Here is a 23,312-nt window from a genome sequence, read left to right on the forward strand (position 1 = left end):
GAACCGATGACGCCATAGCCCCACCTCTATCCACCAGCAACAATAACAATCATGGCACTAGCGTTCGTGCTACAGCAGCTACTGAGCCTGTTGGGGATCTTGCAGCAAAATATAATGCTCCTCTATTACCACCGTCAGCAACAAGTGGACACGGAGAACAGCGTGTACAACATCCTCAGGGCTCCACAGCTGACTCTTCCCATCCACCCCTCCCCTCCCTTCATCGGATATTTCCCAGAAGGCTTAGCGGCGGCTACATTTTTACAATAACACAAACAAAATCAGGCTTAACGTGTTAGATATACGTAAATTATATTTATTTTTAATACAACATGCAATTCTGGAATATGTTAATATTGGACAAAATGAAATGCAATGAAATGTAAACCCTGAGTGTAACCGACATACTCGGCTTGCCCTATATACTGTATAGCCCTCGTAAATACAACATGAATAGGGAAGTGAGAGGTTTGACGAACACACGGTTGCACTGTGATGTCCGCACGTGTCCATTCTAACAAGACTTTAGCTTACTTGACGCGACTTTTTCAATAAAAACACATTTATGCCATGAGTTTATATAATGTATATTTATGTTGCATCATTTAGCCTGTACTGTGATGTGCAGGAGCGGCCAATACGCTGGGATGTGTTTGCAACATGTCTCAAGATCATGGAAGTGGATGATATCAGGAACGTCACCGATAGTTAACGTTCTATATTGTAGGCTACAGGGAGACCATCAGCCCTGCTGAACAGCTCTGCATTTGCCTGTATAGGTTTAATCATTTTATTCATCGACATGGCAAACCTCCCCGCAAAGCCAAGGGTTTAAGCTGCTGGCTACAGTGAGATACACATTATAGACTGTGCGCCCCTAGCTAGAAGTTGTATGCCATTATTGACGAGATTGTCTTATTCTCTGTTTTTGGTGTACTTTGTGGCAGCGTTACAGCGCCACTTACCGGCCTGGCATATATTCTACAGCGGTTTCAGTGGTATTCAGTGGTTTCATCATGTGGATACACACATTTCTTGAAACGATTCCATGTTTATGGAAAACCTTTCTGAAACGAAAAAAAAAAAGATCGCTTCCGTCTCCGTGTGGACATGGCCCATGGGGAAAAAGGAAGTCGACTAACATTTTTCGTCATAGTTTTCGTCGACGAAATTAACACTAGTGGGGTGGATGTGTGAGATGCCCAGCTTCTCTAGGCACTTGCTAGCTATGGGGGTGAGGGTTATCTATGGGGCACCAGTCATTGAGGCTGGTCACCTTGTGCTGTTTGGGAATGGGAATGATAGTTGAACTGGGGGGAATAGCATGATCCTCCACACATGCTAAGTCCTGCCGAGGGGAAACGCCTCGCTGTCAGGTGAAAAGAAGGCGACTTCATGCGTGTTGCTGGAAGCATGTGCTAGTCTATGGCTCTCCCCAGATCGGCAGAGGGGGTGGGGCAACAACCGGGGCAGCGGGGGGAATTGGCCAAGTACAAAATGGGGAGAAAATGGGTGGAAAGGTTTCCATTCATGGAGCAAGGATTACCTACGGGTCTAAACCAAACTCTGAAGAAATTAATTGCAGCCTCTGCTATTTGTAAATTGCAGAGGTTCACGTTGCGATTTCCACTTCCTTTCTATTGTTTAGCTCTAGTTTCAATCCAAAAATATCAGTATCAGCCTCCAAAAGCCCATATCAGTTGAATTCTACTGTCTTTGCCAGAAACAGCCTCACTAATCTTGAGCCAGCTAGTAACTTTGATCCTGTGACTCATGTGTGTCGGCGTCTGCTGTCTCTGCTAGACTGGAGTATAAGTACTCTCGCCTGGTGATGTCTGCCAACAAGGAGTGTGAACTTCCAGCTGCCGACAGCTGCGCCCTGGCTGAGGGGGAGGAGCCTGAGGACGATATGGTCTATACCCCGAAACCCTCCCTGCTGGGCAAGCTCAGGGCCATTGCCAACAAGGTGTGGATTCTTTTTTATTTGATTTGAACCTGTACCTGGGCCTGTGGTTCTTAATCTTGGGGTTGGGACCACCCAGGGGGTCGCGAGCTGATTCATGGGACAAGAAAAAAGCATATTTCTACTAAACAAATGTATTATCGTGTCTATTTTCCCCCCTCATGAAATACTGGATGCTTTTTCAGTCTCCAGGCCTCCTCTGACAACGAATCAAATGGAACAACCAGGAAATGGAAAAGCATGCTTTGGTTGAAATCTGCACACTTGGGGCAGGGGTCACGACTAGCCCTTGCTTCGTTTTAAAGGGTTACAAACCAAAAGGGTTAAGAACCCCTGCTCTAGACTACTGTTGCCTCATGTGTATGGCTGGCTGTGTAATAATATGTAATTATTAGTATGACTAGTAGTCGTAGTGGCATGCAGGCATAACTGGTGCTACTACGACCATGCTAAATGACATATTTGTATGACGTCTGTGTTTCAGCAGGAGGGACAGAGCAGTGAGTCTGTGCAGCTGAAGTCCTCCCAGTCAGAGCGATGGGTCTGGGGATAAGGAGGAGCCAACAGAGAGAGGACAGAGTAGAGGAGACACTCAGTGATGTCACTGTAATGTCACCTCCTCGTGTGTCTGTTGCCCCCCCTCCCTCCCACCCCTTGCTGTGGGGGGCTCCACTATATGACTAGTTACCACTGGGGGAGCGGCTGCCACTATGACGGCAAAAATAAAAACACTGGACAACGGCTTCTAACCCTTGACCCTAGAATATACAGGGGACACACTCCTGCTTCAATGCCATTGAGGGCTGTAACTGAAAGAGATATACATGCTTTTAGCATTTTCTTTTTGTATATTTTGTATTTTCATTTGGTATTTTCTGTTCAGAGTCATGTATTTATATCAATGTTGTCATGATGAATCTTTATTAAAGTCTTACTTGGCTTTGGGGTGTTTGTGCATAAGTTCTTACGGGGTACTGTACTGATGCATGTGAAACAGGTGGAGAAGCAGCTCGCACACTGCAGGGCTCTCAGTTATTCCATTTATTGCAGCACCGGTGGTAACGTTTCTGTTACCCAAAACATTACCACCGGTGCTGCAATAAATGGAATAACTGGGAGCCCTGCAGTGTGCAAGCTTTTTCTTTCCTTATCCAGTTTTCACTTTTGGCTCTGCACCTGCCTGATTCGGGTTTGGATGTGCGTGTTTTTATATCTTTTCACATGCGGAGAAACACCCATGCTTAGCTTCTCGACTAATATTGCCATGGTGGAAAACTGCATAGTCATGTAGATAGTGTGTGTCATGACGAGGCACACAGGCAGAGAACACAAATAAGGAGTATGGTACAATGAACCTGACAATAACCTCAGATCAGCCACAAGAGGTCACTATCACAACTTTAAATAAGTGATGAGTGAATACCATTTATTATACAGTATGGTGAATATGCAGGGGTGGCCAAACTAAAATTCATCATGGCGGGTCACTTAAAAAATGGGTTGGGGTACTAAAGTATAATCCGTTTTCTAATTTTAAACCAAAAAGCAGAAAACGTGTAAATTTTTTGTTTTTCTGTTTTAAACCAAATTTCTTTTTCTTTTTTAGTTTAAAAGGGAAAAGTACCCTGGCCCTATCTATTTTGCATTGGTTATTTAACAGAAGAAATCCTGGAGCAGAAATTGAAGAGAAAATTTGAAAAGATACAGAAATACCCATTGTAATAGGTGAGCACATCAATAAACTACTATGTCATTATTTATTTAGGTAGAAAATGAATTTTTGATGGCACAGGGGTAGACATTTTGTAAAATGCTCATAAAAAATGGTTTTACTTGGTCAAACCCACCAACCAATTCAGCTATATTTAGAATCAGGAGAGACCATAGAACATTTCAATCAGATCCAAATTTTAAATCAAAACTTTTTATCCACAAGGTTTTGGTCCGAGTTAAATGTTATGGTCTCTCCTGATTCTAAATATAGCTGAATCGCTTGGTTTGACCAAATAAAACTATTTTTATAAGCATTTGACTAAATGTCTATGGGAAAAGGTATGACGGACAAAATCCCTTGGTTCATATGCCTAAAACGGAAGAGGGTGTGACTTTGGCTCTCTATAACTGGACTGAATTGCATTGAATCCAAGTCGGTTTCCCCTTGGACAGCAGACATTCCTTTTGACCCATAACAGTTGTTTGCCCAGCCCAAAACATTTCAGGCTTGAAAAGCCTATGCCAATCACAGCCCCATATTTGTGGGCCACGTTGATTTAGAGTCTAAATCATTGTGGCCCACAAATATGACACTGACTCACACAAAGGTCACAGCAGTAGAGCTGCAACGATTAATCATTAATTAGTCAATTGACAGATAATCGCCAACTATTTTTCTAATCAGTTAATAGTTTAGACCATGGGTTTTCAAAGTCTGAGACTATGGGCCTCCCCTCAGACAAAGCTTGGAAAAAGGTGCCTCCCTTTACTATAGTTTCACTAAATTCTTGGATGCCTATACCAAAAAAAAAATCTCCAAAATTACTATCTCTGAACTATCTCTTTAACCAAATCACATACATTTAGACTAGTCTATGTGATTTGATAACTTTTGATAGCTAATGTAATAACTAATGTAAAAATAAATGAATAAATAAATCACTTCCATTCAGAGCCTTCCCTGAAACGGTTTGGCATCCCCCTGGGGAGGCCCGCCTCCCACTTTGAAAACCTCTGGTTTAGACCAATTTTAAGAAAAGTCGGTAACACTTTACAATAACGTACACAAATAATGTAGTAGTTACTAGTAAACTAATCATTAACTAATAGTTAGTTAATAAGTAGCTAATTCATAATTTGTCATTAGTCAATCACTAGTTAATCATAGTTAATGAGTAGGTAGTTAATGATTAGTATCTAAGTTCCTGAGTAGAGTAGTTAATCAATACTTAATGATTAAATGTCAGCTTGTGAATATAGTAGTTAATCATTAGTTACTGATTAGTTGGTCAGTTCCATGAGTAGAGGGGGTACGGTGGCGCAGTGGTAAGCGCTGTCGCCCAGAGATGGGGACTTGGACTTGAGACACATGACTTGAGTCGCACTTAAGTCACACACACAGTGACTTGAGACTTGACTTGAGACTCGTCCTCAAAGACTTGAGATTTGACTTGGACTTGAGGTTTGGGACTTGTGAACAATCTTTATTTTTTATTTATATTTTTTTGGTGCATTAACATTAAGGAAATGTTTACTAATGTCATCTAATCAATGCTGATATTGTATTCTAATAAAGGAGTGAGGGTAATATAGTACATGCTTTGAATCCCTTAGTTTTAGCTATGCAGTGTTCTAAGCAGACTGGATTGCATGCAGCAGATGATAGAACGCTCAGTCATAAGAGACTTGAGACTTCACTTGGACTTGTGATGAAAGACTTGAGACTTGACTTGGATTTGAGCTCAAAGACTTGAGACTTCACTTGGACTTGCAAAAAGTGACATGTGAGCATCTCTGCTGTCGCCTCACAGCTAGAAGGTCCTGGGTTCGATTCCCACCTGGGACGCTGTGAGCGCTGAAGGAGTGTGCCCGTCTGCATGTCCTCGAGTGCCCACAAGCCCGGGTGGGGTCGTCAAAAGGGCCTTTCTGTGTGGAGTTTGCATGTTCTCCCTGTGCCCCCTGGGGGTTTCCTTCATATAGGAACCCCTCACCAAAACATGCAATATCCTGGTTGCTGATGTGGTGCCTCCTCTGGTCGTTAGGGGCGCCTGTTCGGAGGGAGGGGAACTCGTTGGAATAGCGTGATCCTCCCACGTGCTATGTCCTACCGGTGAAGCTTCCCCTGTCAGGTGAAAAGAAGCGGCTGGCTACTGCCCATGTCTCGGAGGAAGCATGGAGCCAATTTCGGCTCTCCCCAGATCGGCAGAGGGTGGACCAGCAACCAGGATAAATACATTAAAATTAGCACTAATAAGGGATAAAAATGGGATAAAAAAATTGGGGGAAAAATATAGAAAATAAAAAGTTCCATGAGTAGAGTAGTTAATCGTTCGTTAATGATTAATAAATGTCAGTTCATGAATATATTAGTTAATCATTAGTTAAGGTCACATTGTGAGTATAGTAGTTAATCATTAGTTCATGATTAGTTGTTAGTTCCTTAGTAGAGTAATTACTCATTAGTTAATGGTTAGTCAATGGTCAGTTTGTGAGTATATAGTTAATTGTTAGTTACTCATTACTTAATTATTACCTGTCCATTAGTTACTCTTTTTGTGTACCCTATTGTAAAGTGGTGCATCATACTCAGTAGTTTATGAATACTGAATCATTACTTAATTATTACCTGTCTATTAGTTAGTCTTTTTGTGTAGGATACCCTATTGTAAAGTGGTGCATCATACTCAGTAGTTTATGAGCACTGAATCATTACCTGTCCATTTGTTAATCTTTTTGTGTACCCTAATATAAAGTGAAATACATCCTTTATAAACACTTGATCCAGGTGAGATTTGAAGCCTCAGCCCCAAGATTGTTACATTGTAAGTATGGTCCCCTACCATCTGAGCTAACCAGCATGTTAGTTGGTAGAGCCATACTATGGATCTGTAGAGCCAGAGACTAAGCATTATGTTCTATCCACATACTACTTTCTGTTCAAGTACTTATAGTTTTGAAGATATATTCCACCCACATTCTACCTTCTCTCCAAATACTTATAGTTTTAAAGGTATATTCCATCCAAATACTACTTAATGTCCAAGTACTTAGGTATGTTTCAGCCAAATACTACTTCTGTCTAAGTACTTGTGTTTTAAAGCACAGAATATACCTTCAAAACTATAAGTACTTGGACAGAAAGTAGTATTTGGGTGGAATATACCTTCAAAACTATAATACTTGGTCTCAGTGAAGACTCCAGCAACACAACACAACACAACACAACACAACACAACACACACACACACACACACACACACACACACACACACACACACACACACACACACACACACACACACACACACACACACACACACACACACAAGCTCTATATGTCCTTCAGGAACAGAGATCAGTTATTATCTGGAATTGAACGTCCTCTAGGCTACGAGTCATATTTCCATGGCAGCTGCAGGGGAAGAGTGCAAAAATGCTATATGAAATGACAACCTTCCCCCCACTGCCTATAAATCTGCTGATTCACTGTCTCTCTGGTACACCAGAGTGCAAAATATGAGGTGCCAGATCAGACCTGCAATCAAAGCAGGCAAACCGAGACACACTGTGGTAATTAAGACATGGCATTTTCTATGTAAGCTTAAGCTATGCTAGTAAACCCCTATTGTAAACCAACTTTGCTGCAGATTTAGTTAATTGTTTGTTTGAAATGGCATTTGAAGCAAGTGTAGGATTTAAAACAGAACAAAATCTCAGGGATAGCAATAACATTCAACGTTTAACTGCCTATATCTCCCATAATTTGATAGCAAGCAGTGATCACTGATAGATGATAATACATATCGATCAATACTGTATCTGTATCATCAACCTATTTCCATTTTGTGTCGAGAAGCCAGGGTAAACACAGGTGCAAACAAAACACTAATGAGGGTTTCCAACTTCCATGATTGGAATTTGGAAACCCTCATTAGTGTTTTGCTTGCACCTGTGTTTACCCTGGCTTCTCGACACAAAATGGCCCCCGTGAGAAGGGTCTATAGACCAAATCAGCGGGATGTTTACATTTACTTCCGGGTACCCCTGGGTCCACACATTATAATGGCGGTGAACGGCACAAACTGACGTGTTGAAGACAAAAACAGACAAAGAAGACAAAAATGGTTCGTCCGTGTTGTGTTGTTGTTTAATATCATTCATAACAACACTTTCACTAACGTTAGTGGAGACCAGACTAGCTTGGGCCAGACCAGAGTAGACTTGACGCTAAATTAAATTAACGTGGCGTCGGTAGCTCTGTCTGTAACGTTAACGAGTCTGCTCTCACCGAGAAGAGCCTGGTGACGCGAGGTTACGAGTCTGCAAAAAAACAGCGAGTTTGACAGACAAACAAACATTATTAGCTAGCTAACTACATAAAACAAACACAGAAGAAAGGCTAGATACGTCGGACAAGCATGTTTACCAACCGTTTAACCATTTAAATTGAAAGTAGTCGGCCGAAAACAACGAGAGGGTTTGACAGCATTTATTTGACAACACGCACATTTAAACCTGCCGCCTTCCCCAAGTGGTACCCGGAAGTAAATTTGTTTACATGGTGACGTCACGGTGATTTGGTCTCTGTTGTGGCTTTCCAATTCTTAGCTAGTCGTTTCTTTACCGGCAGATGGCAGCAGCGTGCAGGCGCGAATACTTTCACGAAGAAGAAGAAAACCCGGAAATGACGCCTGTTACAGAATCAAAACAGTTGAAATTTTGACAGCTCGGGGCACCACCATGCAGAAACACTTGCACGCAGCTCAGAAAATGCAACAACCAGTGTCAGGAACAATCGTCTCTATTTAGCCGACATCTTTAGATACTGGAATGGCGTTGTGGTGGACCGTTGAGGAATGCTAGCCAGAGAAAAAGGGCTTATTTGGTCAGTGTAGCCACCGCTAGCTGCGGCAGCTCATTTTCTAGCCAGCTAGCTTTCCCGGTTGAAGAAACTTCTTCCATGCTATGAGCTGAACAATGCCATATATAGTCCGCCGGCCACAGACGTCCCTCGCCGGTGAAATGTAAACGGACTGGCTCATAAGGCTGGAAGAGGGCGACCAACAACAAATCGCTAGTCGTGTAAGCTAAGCGCACAGCCACTATGTCATCTGACCAAATCATTGCAATCGTCATGGACGACAAAACGTACGAGGTGAACAAGAAGAAGCTGATTGAGAAAAGCGACTATTTCCGTGCGCTATACAGCTCCGGCATGAGAGAGTCCACCGAGGACTGCGTGCAGCTGCAGGGGCTCAGCGTCCCGGGCCTGGAGCTGGTCATCGAGTTCATCAACACATCCAAAGTGCAGGTGGTCAACGAGACACTGGAGGACCTGATCGAGACGGCCTCTTTCCTACAGGTGACCAGTGGAAAGTAACTAAGTACATTTGCTCAAGTACTGTACTAGTACAATTTAGAATTTGTACTTTTCTTGAGTATTATTTCCATTTTATGGTAGTTCTTTGGTGGGTATACTACTACTCAAGTACATTTACTCATTTACATGTACTTGAGTATTTTTTTGTTAATAATTGTACTTCTAAGAGTTTTTTTTATGGAAAACTTTACAAGTACATCTGCAATAAAATATATGTATACTGTAAAACAGATGAAAGTCTGCACACACACACACACACACACACACAAAGAAAAAAGAGATTAGAGGAACCTCTAGTGTGCTGACTTTCCTATGTGTATAGTTATTCTTTTGTCCAGCCCCTCCAGGTTTTTCATTGTGTGCACATTTGTTTTTTCTTCAATAAAATGTACTCCGTTACATTGGGCTATTGACAGGTAGAGCAGCGAGTAGCAAGAAGTGTGTATACACCACACCCTCTGCACCTTGAATGAGTCAATTTGAAAGATAGTGGGACAGTCCTGACACTTCTCCACAGCTGCCCACCTCAACCCTCCTGGACCCTCCCTTACTCACATAAAAAGCCTTGCCTATCTATCCCCGACATTGCCATGGCATTTGTGAAAAGTACATGTTGATGCCAATATTTATGTACTTTTACTTAAAGCGATAATCTCGAAGATTTCAGTTTTGTTCTCTTTGGCGACGCCTATGGCGATGAGCAGTAATTTCAGGTGAGATCCAAACAGTGTTGCACCATCTGTGTCGTCGACACCCAGTTCAGAAATGTTGCAATACTGAAAATGCAAACGCTTCCATCAACGGGCCATATGCTCAATTAGCATTGTGTTAACTCAGTTGGCTAGATAGTGACCTAACAACATGTATTTACATGAAAAACTTTGAGATGATCACTTAAGTAAGATTTTGAATGCAGGACTTTTACTTGTAATGAAGTATTTGACCTTGTTGTATTACTACTTTTACTTAAGTAAAAGATCTCAGTACTTATTCCACCACTGCAGGTGACCTCCATCCTCAAGCTGCTCACCTCGGAGATCCGACAGGAGAACTGCGTGGAGCTGTACAGCCTGTCTGAAGTGTATGGGACTCACGACCTGCGCCACGCCTGCCTCAAATACATGACGTGCTACTATCACCCCATGCTGAGGCGGCCGGAGTTCTGCAGCCTGCCCTCCGCCGTGCGCGACCAGGTGAGGGAGATGCGCATGAAAGGCACCGCCACGCTGGTGGCCATCGGAGACTTCACCTGCCTGTCCCTGGACGTGCCCGACCAGGACGAGCCCTGGTCCATGCTGAGGTACGGGGAGGTGGAGCAGCGCTGGAAGCCGCTCGCCAACAACCTGCCTCAGGATATGATCAACGTCAGAGGGTACGGCTCGGCTGTCCTGGACAACTACCTGTTCATCGTCGGCGGCTACAGGATGACGAGTCAGGAGATCTCTGCAGCTCACTGCTACAATCCCTGCAGGAATGAGTGGAACCACGTGGCTCCGCTCAACCAGAAGAGGTAAGTAAAGGCTGCTGGACCTGCACACTTCCTCTCACAAGGTATTAAGAGTCAGGTTACTGTAAAGAGCATCAGCGGGTGGCTGCTGTCATACTCCACTCACCCTCCATCAGGTCCAACTTCAAGCTGCTGGCAGTACAAGGGAAGCTGTACGCAGTGGGAGGCCAGTGTCTGGGCACAGTGGAGTGTTACAGCCCAGAGCAAGACTGGTGGACCTGCGTCTCCTCCATGCCCGACCCGTTGGCCGAGTTCTCTGCCTGCGAATGCCAGGGCATGATCTACGTCATGGGCGGATACACTGCAAGAGGTTGGTGTGGCTCAAATACCTCCGAAATACTGTTTCTCGGTGACACAAACTTTTTTTAACCTTTGAACCAAATGCATCTTTCACCATGGCACCCAAAGAGTGATGCATGTTAGATTGTTCCTGCAGGCTGGAACTTCAACAAATCCTGTGTATATTTGTTATATCCCACATCTCGGGATATGTTTTATGTGTGGCAGGGTAGGAGATTAACCTTTAATCAAGTTTTTTTTTTTTTGCCTTTGTGAAATATGTTTTCAGGGGCATTTTGGATAATTTCCAGGGCAATTTGATCAAATGTTGGGAAATGCCTTCGATAGACCAATCAATGACTCTTGTCCAAGCATATTTTATTTCTAAAAATTCATAAACAATCACAGTTTAAAACCTTAATTTCCTATGTCAACAACAACACTGTTGATTGTCTGGCTTGTTATGTAATGTGCTTGGCAAAAACCTTTCAAATAACTATGACAAAAAATAAACAAACACGTATATCAACAACAGTAGACTCTTTGACAGCTTTTTTAGGCCCTGGGCAGAGCGGGAGAGGGTCAGCAGTTTCTATATAATTTTGATATCTTTCTAGTTGTGAGTTGTGACTCAGCGGGTGCTTTGCGTATGTTTTTCTTCTATGTTCTTAAGTTAATGTTAGCTAGTGAACTAGCTGGCCAGCTAGCTTGTGCTGCCTGTCACTGAGGTAAATAACGCTAGTAGGAGGAGGGGACGGGGGTTGTGATGGTACGGATGCGTACAGTAGCTGGCCATTTTCGAGTCGCGCTTTGCAAATACAGAATAACGTTAAAATACATAAAGTATTAAACTCTTTATTTTAGGGGCATTTAAAAGCCCCCATCGTCTCAATTCCAAGGGCAAATTTAGATTTCTTTTAGGAACATTTTGCCTAAAGCCCCCGCTAATTTCCTACCCTGATGTGTGGTCTGTGTTTTTGTGTCTGTCCTGCCAAGATATCTTTGCAACCGTTGAATACAGAGTAATGAAAAAGACAAACACAAATTGCTCAGTAGGACAACAGGACAAACAATGAATTACTGACTTATCCCCAGTTGTCCTGTAGAGGGCCTAAAAGTCACTGTAATGACATTGCTATCACACAATTGGTCCTAAGTCCACAAGTTTGTCCAGTCATGATGAAACATGATGGTGCATATTGAGTAGAGTTCTGCTGAGTATACTTTTATTTTTCATTTATATTTGTGTACATGCTGTTGTGACAGTCTGGGGTTAGGTGGGGGGCTACTGTTTTCTCCACTTTCCCAAAGTGGGAAAAACTGACCTTTTTGATCTATGTGGTGTAGTGCTGAGTAGTGAGTACAGTATGTTAGTGTTGAGTACAGTATGTTAGTGTTGAGTACAGTATAGTGTTGAGTACAGTATGTTAGTGTTGAGTACATTATATTAGTGTTGAGTACAGTATAGTGTTGAGTACAGTATGTTAGTGTTGAGTACAGTATGTTAGTGTTGAGTACAGTATAGTGTTGAGTACAGTATGTTCGTGTTGAGTACAGTATGTTAATGTTGAGTACAGTATGTTAGTGTTGAGTACAGTCTGTTAGTGTTGAGTACATTATATTAGTGTTGAGTACAGTATGTTAGTGTTGAGTACAGTCTGTTAGTGTTGAGTACATTATATTAGTGTTGAGTACATTATATTAGTGTTGAGTACATTATATTAGTGTTGAGTACAGTCTGTTAGTGTTGAGTACAGTATGTTAGTGTTGAGTACATTATATTAGTGTTGAGTACATTATATTAGTGTTGAGTACATTATATTAGTGTTGAGTACAGTATGTTAGTGTTGAGTACAGTATGTTAGTGTTGAGTACATTATATTAGTGTTGAGTACATTATATTAGTGTTGAGTACAGTATGTTAGTGTTGAGTACAGTATGTTAGTGTTGAGTACAGTATGTTCGTGTTGAGTACAGTATGTTAGTGTTGAGTACAGTATGTTAGTGTTGAGTACAGTATGTTAGTGTTGAGTACAGTATGTTCGTGTTGAGTACAGTATGTTCGTGTTGAGTACAGTATAGTGTTGAGTACAGTATGTTCGTGTTGAGTACAGTATGTTAATGTTGAGTACAGTATGTTAGTGTTGAGTACAGTATGTTAGTGTTGAGTACAGTATGTTAGTGTTGAGTACAGTATGTTAGTGTTGAGTACAGTATGTTAATGTTGAGTACAGTATGTTAGTGTTGAGTACAGTATGTTAGTGTTGAGTACAGTCTGTTAGTGTTGAGTACAGTATGTTAGTGTTGAGTACAGTATGTTAGTGTTGAGTACAGTATGTTAGTGTTGAGTACAGTATGTTAGTGTTGAGTACAGTATGTTAGTGTTGAGTACAGTATGTTAGTGTTGAGTACAGTATGTTAGTGTTGAGTACAGTATGTTAGTGTTGAGTACATTATATTAGTGTTGAGTACAGTATGTTAGTGTTGAGTACATTATATTAGTGTTGAGTACATTATATTAGTGTTGAGTACATTATATTAGTGTTGAGTACAGTATGTTAGTGTTGAGTACAGTATGTTAGTGTTGAGTACAGTATGTTAGTGTTGAGTACATTATATTAGTGTTGAGTACAGTATAGTGTTAAGTACAGTATGTTAGTGTTGAGTACAGTATGTTAGTGTTGAGTACAGTATGTTAGTGTTAAGTACAGTATGTTAGTGTTGAGTACATTATATTAGTGTTGAGTACAGTATTTTAGTGTTGAGTACAGTATGTTAGTGTTGAGTACAGTGTGTTAGTGTTGAGTACAGTATGTTAGTGTTGAGTACAGTATGTTAGTGTTGAGTACATTATATTAGTGTTGAGTACAGTATGTTAGTGTTGAGTACATTATATTAGTGTTGAGTACAGTATGTTAGTGTTGAGTACAGTGTGTTAGTGTTGAGTACAGTGTGTTAGTGTTGAGTACAGTATGTTAGTGTTGAGTACAGTATGTTAGTGTTGAGTACAGTATGTTAGTGTTGAGTACATTATATTAGTGTTGAGTACAGTATGTTAGTGTTGAGTACAGTATGTTAGTGTTGAGTACAGTATGTTAGTGTTGAGTACAGTATGTTAGTGTTGAGTACATTATATTAGTGTTGAGTACAGTATGTTAGTGTTGAGTACAGTATGTTAGTGTTGAGTACAGTATGTTAGTGTTGAGTACAGTATGTTAGTGTTGAGTACAGTGTGTTAGTGTTGAGTACAGTATGTTAGTGTTGAGTACAGTATAGTGTTGAGTACAGTATGTTAGTGTTGAGTACAGTATGTTAGTGTTGAGTACAGTGTGTTAGTGTTGAGTACAGTATGTTAGTGTTGAGTACAGTATGTTAGTGTTGAGTACATTATATTAGTGTTGAGTACAGTATGTTAGTGTTGAGTACATTATATTAGTGTTGAGTACAGTATGTTAGTGTTGAGTACATTATATTAGTGTTGAGTACAGTATGTTAGTGTTGAGTACAGTGTGTTAGTGTTGAGTACAGTATGTTAGTGTTGAGTACATTATATTAGTGTTGAGTACAGTATGTTAGTGTTGAGTACAGTATGTTAGTGTTGAGTACATTATATTAGTGTTGAGTACAGTATGTTAGTGTTGAGTACAGTATGTTAGTGTTGAGTACACTATGTTAGTGTTGAGTACAGTATGTTAGTGTTGAGTACAGTATGTTAGTGTTGAGTACAGTATGTTAGTGTTGAGTACATTATATTAGTGTTGAGTACATTATATTAGTGTTGAGTACATTATATTAGTGTTGAGTACATTATATTAGTGTTGAGTACAGTATGTTAGTGTTGAGTACAGTATGTTAGTGTTGAGTACATTATATTAGTGTTGAGTACATTATATTAGTGTTGAGTACAGTATGTTAGTGTTGAGTACAGTATGTTAGTGTTGAGTACACTATGTTAGTGTTGAGTACAGTATGTTAGTGTTGAGTACAGTATGTTAGTGTTGAGTACAGTATGTTAGTGTTGAGTACATTATATTAGTGTTGAGTACATTATATTAGTGTTGAGTACATTATATTAGTGTTGAGTACATTATATTAGTGTTGAGTACAGTATGTTAGTGTTGAGTACAGTATGTTAGTGTTGAGTACATTATATTAGTGTTGAGTACATTATATTAGTGTTGAGTACAGTATGTTAGTGTTGAGTACATTATATTAGTGTTGAGTACATTATATTAGTGTTGAGTACAGTATGTTAGTGTTGAGTACATTATATTAGTGTTGAGTACATTATATTAGTGTTGAGTACAGTATGTTAGTGTTGAGTACATTATATTAGTGTTGAGTACATTATATTAGTGTTGAGTACATTATATTAGTGTTGAGTACATTATATTAGTGTTGAGTACAGTATGTTAGTGTTGAGTACAGTATGTTAGTGTTGAGTACATTATATTAGTGTTGAGTACATTATATTAGTGTTGAGTACAGTATATTAGTGTTGAGTACATTATATTAGTGTTGAGTACATTATATTAGTGTTGAGTACAGTATGTTAGTGTTGAGTACATTATATTAGTGTTGAGTACATTATATTAGTGTTGAGTACAGTATGTTAGTGTTGAGTACATTATATTAGTGTTGAGTACATTATATTAGTGTTGAGTACATTATATTAGTGTTGAGTACATTATATTAGTGTTGAGTACAGTATGTTAGTGTTGAGTACATTATATTAGTGTTGAGTACATTATATTAGTGTTGAGTACATTATATTAGTGTTGAGTACAGTATGTTAGTGTTGAGTACATTATATTAGTGTTGAGTACATTATATTAGTGTTGAGTACAGTATGTTAGTGTTGAGTACAGTATGTTAGTGTTGAGTACAGTATGTTAGTGTTGAGTACAGTATGTTAGTGTTGAGTACATTATATTAGTGTTGAGTACATTATATTAGTGTTGAGTACATTATATTAGTGTTGAGTACAGTATGTTAGTGTTGAGTACATTATATTAGTGTTGAGTACATTATATTAGTGTTGAGTACATTATATTAGTGTTGAGTACAGTATGTTAGTGTTGAGTACAGTATGTTAGTGTTGAGTACAGTATGTTAGTGTTGAGTACAGTATGTTAGTGTTGAGTACAGTATGTTAGTGTTGAGTACAGTATGTTAGTGTTGAGTACAGTATAGTGTTGAGTACAGTATGTTAGTGTTGAGTACAGTATGTTAGTGTTGAGTACAGTATAGTGTTGAGTACAGTATGTTAGTGTTGAGTACAGTATGTTAGTGTTGAGTACATTATATTAGTGTTGAGTACATTATATTAGTGTTGAGTACATTATATTAGTGTTGAGTACAGTATGTTAGTGTTGAGTACAGTATGTTAGTGTTGAGTACATTATATTAGTGTTGAGTACATTATATTAGTGTTGAGTACAGTATGTTAGTGTTGAGTACAGTATGTTAGTGTTGAGTACAGTATGTTAGTGTTGAGTACAGTATAGTGTTGAGTACAGTATGTTAGTGTTGAGTACAGTATGTTAGTGTTGAGTACAGTATAGTGTTGAGTACAGTATGTTAGTGTTGAGTACAGTATGTTAGTGTTGAGTACAGTATAGTGTTGAGTACAGTATGTTAGTGTTGAGTACAGTATGTTAGTGTTGAGTACAGTATAGTGTTGAGTACAGTATGTTAGTGTTGAGTACAGTATGTTAGTGTTGAGTACAGTATAGTGTTGAGTACAGTATGTTAGTGTTGAGTACAGTATGTTAGTGTTGAGTACAGTATAGTGTTGAGTACATTATATTAGTGTTGAGTACAGTATGTTAGTGTTGAGTACAGTATGTTAGTGTTGAGTACAGTATGTTAGTGTTGAGTACATTATATTAGTGTTGAGTACAGTATGTTAGTGTTGAGTACATTATATTAGTGTTGAGTACAGTATGTTAGTGTTGAGTACATTATATTAGTGTTGAGTACAGTATGTTAGTGTTGAGTACAGTGTGTTAGTGTTGAGTACAGTATGTTAGTGTTGAGTACATTATATTAGTGTTGAGTACAGTATGTTAGTGTTGAGTACAGTATGTTAGTGTTGAGTACATTATATTAGTGTTGAGTACAGTATGTTAGTGTTGAGTACAGTATGTTAGTGTTGAGTACACTATGTTAGTGTTGAGTACAGTATGTTAGTGTTGAGTACAGTATGTTAGTGTTGAGTACAGTATGTTAGTGTTGAGTACATTATATTAGTGTTGAGTACATTATATTAGTGTTGAGTACATTATATTAGTGTTGAGTACATTATATTAGTGTTGAGTACAGTATGTTAGTGTTGAGTACAGTATGTTAGTGTTGAGTACATTATATTAGTGTTGAGTACATTATATTAGTGTTGAGTACAGTATGTTAGTGTTGAGTACAGTATGTTAGTGTTGAGTACACTATGTTAGTGTTGAGTACAGTATGTTAGTGTTGAGTACAGTATGTTAGTGTTGAGTACAGTATGTTAGTGTTGAGTACATTATATTAGTGTTGAGTACATTATATTAGTGTTGAGTACATTATATTAGTGTTGAGTACATTATATTAGTGTTGAGTACAGTATGTTAGTGTTGAGTACAGTATGTTAGTGTTGAGTACATTATATTAGTGTTGAGTACATTATATTAGTGTTGAGTACAGTATGTTAGTGTTGAGTACATTATATTAGTGTTGAGTACATTATATTAGTGTTGAGTACAGTATGTTAGTGTTGAGTACATTATATTAGTGTTGAGTACATTATATTAGTGTTGAGTACAGTATGTTAGTGTTGAGTACATTATATTAGTGTTGAGTACATTATATTAGTGTTGAGTACATTATATTAGTGTTGAGTACATTATATTAGTGTTGAGTACAGTATGTTAGTGTTGAGTACAGTATGTTAGTGTTGAGTACATTATATTAGTGTTGAGTACATTATATTAGTGTTGAGTACAGTATATTAGTGTTGAGTACATTATATTAGTGTTGAGTACATTATATTAGTGTTGAGTACAGTATGTTAGTGTTGAGTACATTATATTAGTGTTGAGTACATTATATTAGTGTTGAGTACAGTATGTTAGTGTTGAGTACAGTATGTTAGTGTTGAGTACATTATATTAGTGTTGAGTACATTATATTAGTGTTGAGTACATTATATTAGTGTTGAGTACATTATATTAGTGTTGAGTACATTATATTAGTGTTGAGTACATTATATTAGTGTTGAGTACATTATATTAGTGTTGAGTACAGTATGTTAGTGTTGAGTACATTATATTAGTGTTGAGTACATTATATTAGTGTTGAGTACATTATATTAGTGTTGAGTACAGTATGTTAGTGTTGAGTACAGTATGTTAGTGTTGAGTACAGTATGTTAGTGTTGAGTACAGTATGTTAGTGTTGAGTACATTATATTAGTGTTGAGTACATTATATTAGTGTTGAGTACATTATATTAGTGTTGAGTACAGTATGTTAGTGTTGAGTACATTATATTAGTGTTGAGTACATTATATTAGTGTTGAGTACATTATATTAGTGTTGAGTACAGTATGTTAGTGTTGAGTACAGTATGTTAGTGTTGAGTACAGTATGTTAGTGTTGAGTACAGTATGTTAGTGTTGAGTACAGTATGTTAGTGTTGAGTACAGTATGTTAGTGTTGAGTACAGTATAGTGTTGAGTACAGTATGTTAGTGTTGAGTACAGTATGTTAGTGTTGAGTACAGTATAGTGTTGAGTACAGTATGTTAGTGTTGAGTACAGTATGTTAGTGTTGAGTACAGTGTGTTAGTGTTGAGTACAGTATGTTAGTGTTGAGTACAGTATGTTAGTGTTGAGTACATTATATTAGTGTTGAGTACATTATATTAGTGTTGAGTACATTATATTAGTGTTGAGTACAGTATGTTAGTGTTGAGTACAGTATGTTAGTGTTGAGTACATTATATTAGTGTTGAGTACATTATATTAGTGTTGAGTACAGTATGTTAGTGTTGAGTACAGTATGTTAGTGTTGAGTACAGTATGTTAGTGTTGAGTACAGTATAGTGTTGAGTACAGTATGTTAGTGTTGAGTACAGTATGTTAGTGTTGAGTACAGTATAGTGTTGAGTACAGTATGTTAGTGTTGAGTACAGTATGTTAGTGTTGAGTACAGTATAGTGTTGAGTACAGTATGTTAGTGTTGAGTACAGTATGTTAGTGTTGAGTACAGTATAGTGTTGAGTACAGTATGTTAGTGTTGAGTACAGTATGTTAGTGTTGAGTACAGTATAGTGTTGAGTACAGTATGTTAGTGTTGAGTACAGTATGTTAGTGTTGAGTACAGTATGTTAGTGTTGAGTACAGTATAGTGTTGAGTACAGTATGTTAGTGTTGAGTACATTATATTAGTGTTGAGTACATTATATTAGTGTTGAGTACAGTATGTTAGTGTTGAGTACAGTATGTTAGTGTTGAGTACAGTATGTTAGTGTTGAGTACAGTATGTTAGTGTTGAGTACAGTATGTTAGTGTTGAGTACAGTATGTTAGTGTTGAGTACAGTATGTTAGTGTTGAGTACAGTATGTTAGTGTTGAGTACAGTATATCAGCAGCAATACCAGGCTATCTTGGCTCAATTGTTGAGTGGCAATGGGATGAAATAACATAATTCTGATGGAGGGAGGGCGGCTTTGTCCAAGTGTCTGAGCGGAGGCTCATAGTCTCAGACTCTGAAAACCCCTGATTCAGGCTATATCCTGTTTACTTTCTCCACCAGGAAGTTTGATTGGCTCATTTCTTAGATAAGAACCTTGTTGTCAAAGATCACACGAGTGTACTTGTGCAGCCGGAGTGACAATAAACATCTTGAATCTTGGTGGGTACACAGGGGATGTGTGGACATTTGTGGAAAAAGAAGAAACAATCTCCGTCACTTTTGCCAGTTATCTTGTTTAACATCGGGTTTTTCTGTTGCTTCTGACAGACAGGAACACGAGCGTCCTCCGCTACTGCCCCACCTCGGACACCTGGACCGTGTTCCGCTCCTGTTCGGCGCACGTCCGCAAGCAGCAGATGCTCTCGGTGGAGGACACCATCTACCTGGTGGGCGGGTACACGCACGAGTTGGAGGCGGGCCGGCGGCGGGCCAGCCAGCCAGAGGACATGCTGACGGTGCAGTCCCACAACGTGGCCACAGGGGAGTGGCTCCAGCTCAAAGAGAACACGTCCAAGTCGGGCATGAACCTGACGTGCACGCTGCACAACGACGGCATCTACATCATGAGCCGCGACGTCAGCCTGCCCACCAGCCTGGAGCACCGCGTCTTCCTCAAGTACAACATCTTCTCCGACGCCTGGGAGGCCTTCAGACGCTTCCCCGCTCTTGGCCAGAACATGCTGCTCTGCTCCCTGTACCTGCCCAATGTGTTATGATCGGCGGGGGTCGATGGGAAGGACATCAATGGACAATAATGGAGATAGTTGGAGCCCATATAGCTCAAAGTGTAGCTTATTTATTCTCGCAGAGGGTGGAGCTCTGTGGCATTAATGTATTAAGGCTGATTTATGGTACAGGGCGCTCAACACTTTTGATACGTGTCGCTCGACAGAAAATAAAGAGACGCGAGCGTTTGTAATGAATGCTTCGGCGAAAGGTTTCAGTCGTCTCCTTCCATACAGAAGAATGTTCTCGACCACCGCGTGCTTATTGTTTAGCCCTACTGTAACATTTTCGTCTGACCAATAAAGATAGTAAACATAGCCTACCGGTCCTGTAGATTTTTCCTCCAACGTTTGTAGTCCAACATATTTAGGTATCGGCAATCTCTTTCCACAACGTTAATGCCACCTGCCCATCTTTGTATACTTTCATTGAAGAATCATACATGTGGCAATACTGTCTTAACTTAACTTCTGTTTCATCTATAGGCTACCCTCCATATTTGCTATGAGCTAAACAAAATAAACAAGGACAAAAAAAAAAGACAGACCAAAATATCTGTAAGGACGTTCAGTTCAGTGAAAACTACAATCACCATGGTGAGTGACGTTAGTGTGCACCCAGCCAGTCACATTGCACGACAAAATATGATGGTGTCTGCGACATAAAAGAAATCTTCCCGACAAGAAAGGAAAGTGTGGAGAGGCACTTTTTTCTGTTGAAAACACGTCATTTCTGTTGAGCAACACTTATCAAAGGTGTCGGGCGCCCTACTATAAATGAGCCTTTAGTTTCCGGTTGCCAGGTGGAACGCCTTGTGACCACTGTGCCTCGAGAGAAACGCACTACATTATATACAGTATGCTGCTATGGATGCAACAACAAAAACTATCGATACAAGAATGACCGTGTTGAATTGCTGGTCAGTAGACCCACAGCATCATAACAGCATGCTTTTCAAATCTATGGGTCACGATACATTCCTGATGTTTACATTGCAAATATGGCATCTGCAAACATGTTCATCCATAGTTCACTACAAACCTTAAAAGCTGTTCTCAGAAACAAAACATTTCTTGTCAATAGCAGATACTAATTAATAAATGGCTTTGGTTTTACACTGCCAGTTTGATGTGAATTAAGAGGTTTATTGTGCGACAGTGACATTGGTTGAGTTTTGAAATGACTCTGGGGGAGTTTGATGTGGACTCGCAAAGTCTTATTTTTCCAAGATATACTAAGCAAAGCTTACAACGCAATTCCATGAAATGGATAATGCACAATGTGCCTTCTCCAACAACAGTGTAGAATTTTATACAAAACAAGCACAAAATGCAAGACTGTGTTACATTGCCAGCAACTGACCAAAACTGCTGTTTGTTTGTTTGTTTTCCCCCCACCACTAAAGTAGAATTTTCTTACTTTTATGTACTTTTCAGTTCATTGATTTAATGATTGGGGTGTCCAGACAATGAGAAGTGAACATAAAAGTTCATTTCTGAAACCCTAAAAGTTTTGGGTAACTATTAGAATGACGAAACCTAATGTTTTCTCTTTTATTTCATGGATTTCAGCTTCTCTCTGCATTACTTGTTTTTTTTGACATCTTGGAAATTTGAGTCATGACAATAAAGAAAATGTTCAGGGATCTATTGTTGCAATCCTTTTTTTATTTTTTTATTTTTTACCAGGTAACAAAAATGAAATAATTCAAACAATGACTCATCTAATTTATTTGCTTTGCCTCGTCTCTGTACTGCAGGTCACTCTTCTCCATTATTTCCCGGGGAAGCTCGGTGTAAACGACCCATCGCAGACACAACCAGTCACAGAGATCACCCACATCCACCATATTTGGGCGATCTCGCCCGGGCAGAACATTGTAGTGGTCAGACAGTCGATACACAGCTGGCAGGACAGATGGAAGAGTTCAGGGCTGTAGGAGTGTCCCAGCTGTTCTCCTGTAATATACAGTAGGTCCGGGAGGCTGATGGAGCGCACTTTGCACGTTGTGAATTCACAAAGTGCGGTCCTCAGCCTTTAAAGGTCAGACGTTTCTTCTGTGTTGGTACGTCTACGGCTAAACGCTAAGCATTTCCCCAGTCTGTGGAATGAACATAACAAGGAGTTCTACAATTGTGAATGGAAGCTCTTGAACTTCTGTAGATCAGTGGTTCTCAAACTAGGGGCTGCTGACCTGCATGGTCATGGCGATGACCTTTATTGTCTCACCCACAGAGTTTACAGCTGGACCCGTGACCTCTCTTTCAAGGCCACCTTGAATTGGTTCCAGGGAGACCCTAGCAAAATGAGGACTATAGCTAGATTCATTTAGTTTTCATTTAGTCACTACAAATTATCCCAATGAGAGAGAGTCTAAAAATGAAAATTCTAATTACAGGTTGCACTCTCATCACTGATATCTCCCAACATGCAGTGCAAACACCAAATCCACCTGCAGTAGAAGTATTTTAACATATTTACCAGGATGGTTGATGCAGCATCATTATGTCCCATAAAATGACATCTTGTGGACACAGGCCCTTAATAGGCTGCATATTTCTCTATGTATGGCTGACACACATCCATGGCTGAAGGAGATGATCTCTGTTTTGAATAAATACACAAATTCAACATAATAACGGAGCTGTTTATAGTGTCTCGGTTGATCATAAGATCCCATTCTAATTCCATCTGCATCATGCTGGCATGTGAGTTCAGTAGAATACTGATGACGAGTGATGACATTTCCACAGGCCGACTCTTGGTGGAGGAAGAAAAATAAGGAAAGCCAGCCAGAGGGGGGCAGCACATGCCTATACGACATGAAACATTTCTACAACAACTTCACCTTCAGAAGGACTCCCTCCATAATGAAAACATCCGAAACAATGCTGTCCTTTCCAGCTGTTTCACTTGATATTATACATAGATTCAGCGTTGATCAAGTATTGTAAATCAACCTAAAACATATTTTGGAAATGCCAGTTGATCACCAGAAATATAGCTACA

At 39.5% G+C, this 23,312-nt stretch overlaps 2 protein-coding genes across 2 annotated transcripts in view; both read left to right on the top strand.

Annotated features, from left to right (window-relative positions):
- The window catches only part of elapor2b (endosome-lysosome associated apoptosis and autophagy regulator family member 2b), a gene marked incomplete at both ends in the record, with an annotated part of 42,693 nt that extends 40,177 nt beyond the window's left edge, over positions 1–2,516 (top strand). The window contains 2 exons of the mRNA XM_083661860.1: positions 1,804–1,966; positions 2,448–2,516. Coding sequence (XP_083517986.1) covers positions 1,804–1,966; positions 2,448–2,516 — 232 coding nt within the window. The remainder of the gene's footprint in view (positions 1–1,803; positions 1,967–2,447) is intronic.
- Positions 2,517–8,471: 5,955 nt separating this feature from the next.
- klhl42 (kelch-like family, member 42) lies at positions 8,472–21,888 on the top strand. The gene is made up of 4 exons (XM_083631948.1): positions 8,472–9,038; positions 10,061–10,566; positions 10,680–10,873; positions 19,845–21,888. The coding sequence occupies exons 1-4, from the start codon at positions 8,781–8,783 to the stop codon at positions 20,291–20,293; spliced, it is 1,407 nt and encodes a 468-aa protein (XP_083488074.1). The 5' UTR covers positions 8,472–8,780; the 3' UTR covers positions 20,294–21,888.
- Positions 21,889–23,312: the final 1,424 nt, after the last annotated feature.

This window comes from Poromitra crassiceps (assembly GCF_964638095.1).
Source record: "Poromitra crassiceps genome assembly, chromosome: 2".
Taxonomy (NCBI): Eukaryota; Metazoa; Chordata; class Actinopteri; order Beryciformes; family Melamphaidae; genus Poromitra; species Poromitra crassiceps.

Coding starts and splice junctions, on each gene's coding strand:
- klhl42 (XM_083631948.1), top strand. CDS start 8,781: ATGTCATCTGACCAAATCATTGCAATCGTCATGGACGACAAAACGTAC. Junction 10,567..10,679: donor GCTCCGCTCAACCAGAAGAG/GTAAGTAAAGGC, acceptor ACCCTCCATCAG/GTCCAACTTCAAGCTGCTGG. Junction 10,874..19,844: donor GGGCGGATACACTGCAAGAG/GTTGGTGTGGCT, acceptor TGCTTCTGACAG/ACAGGAACACGAGCGTCCTC.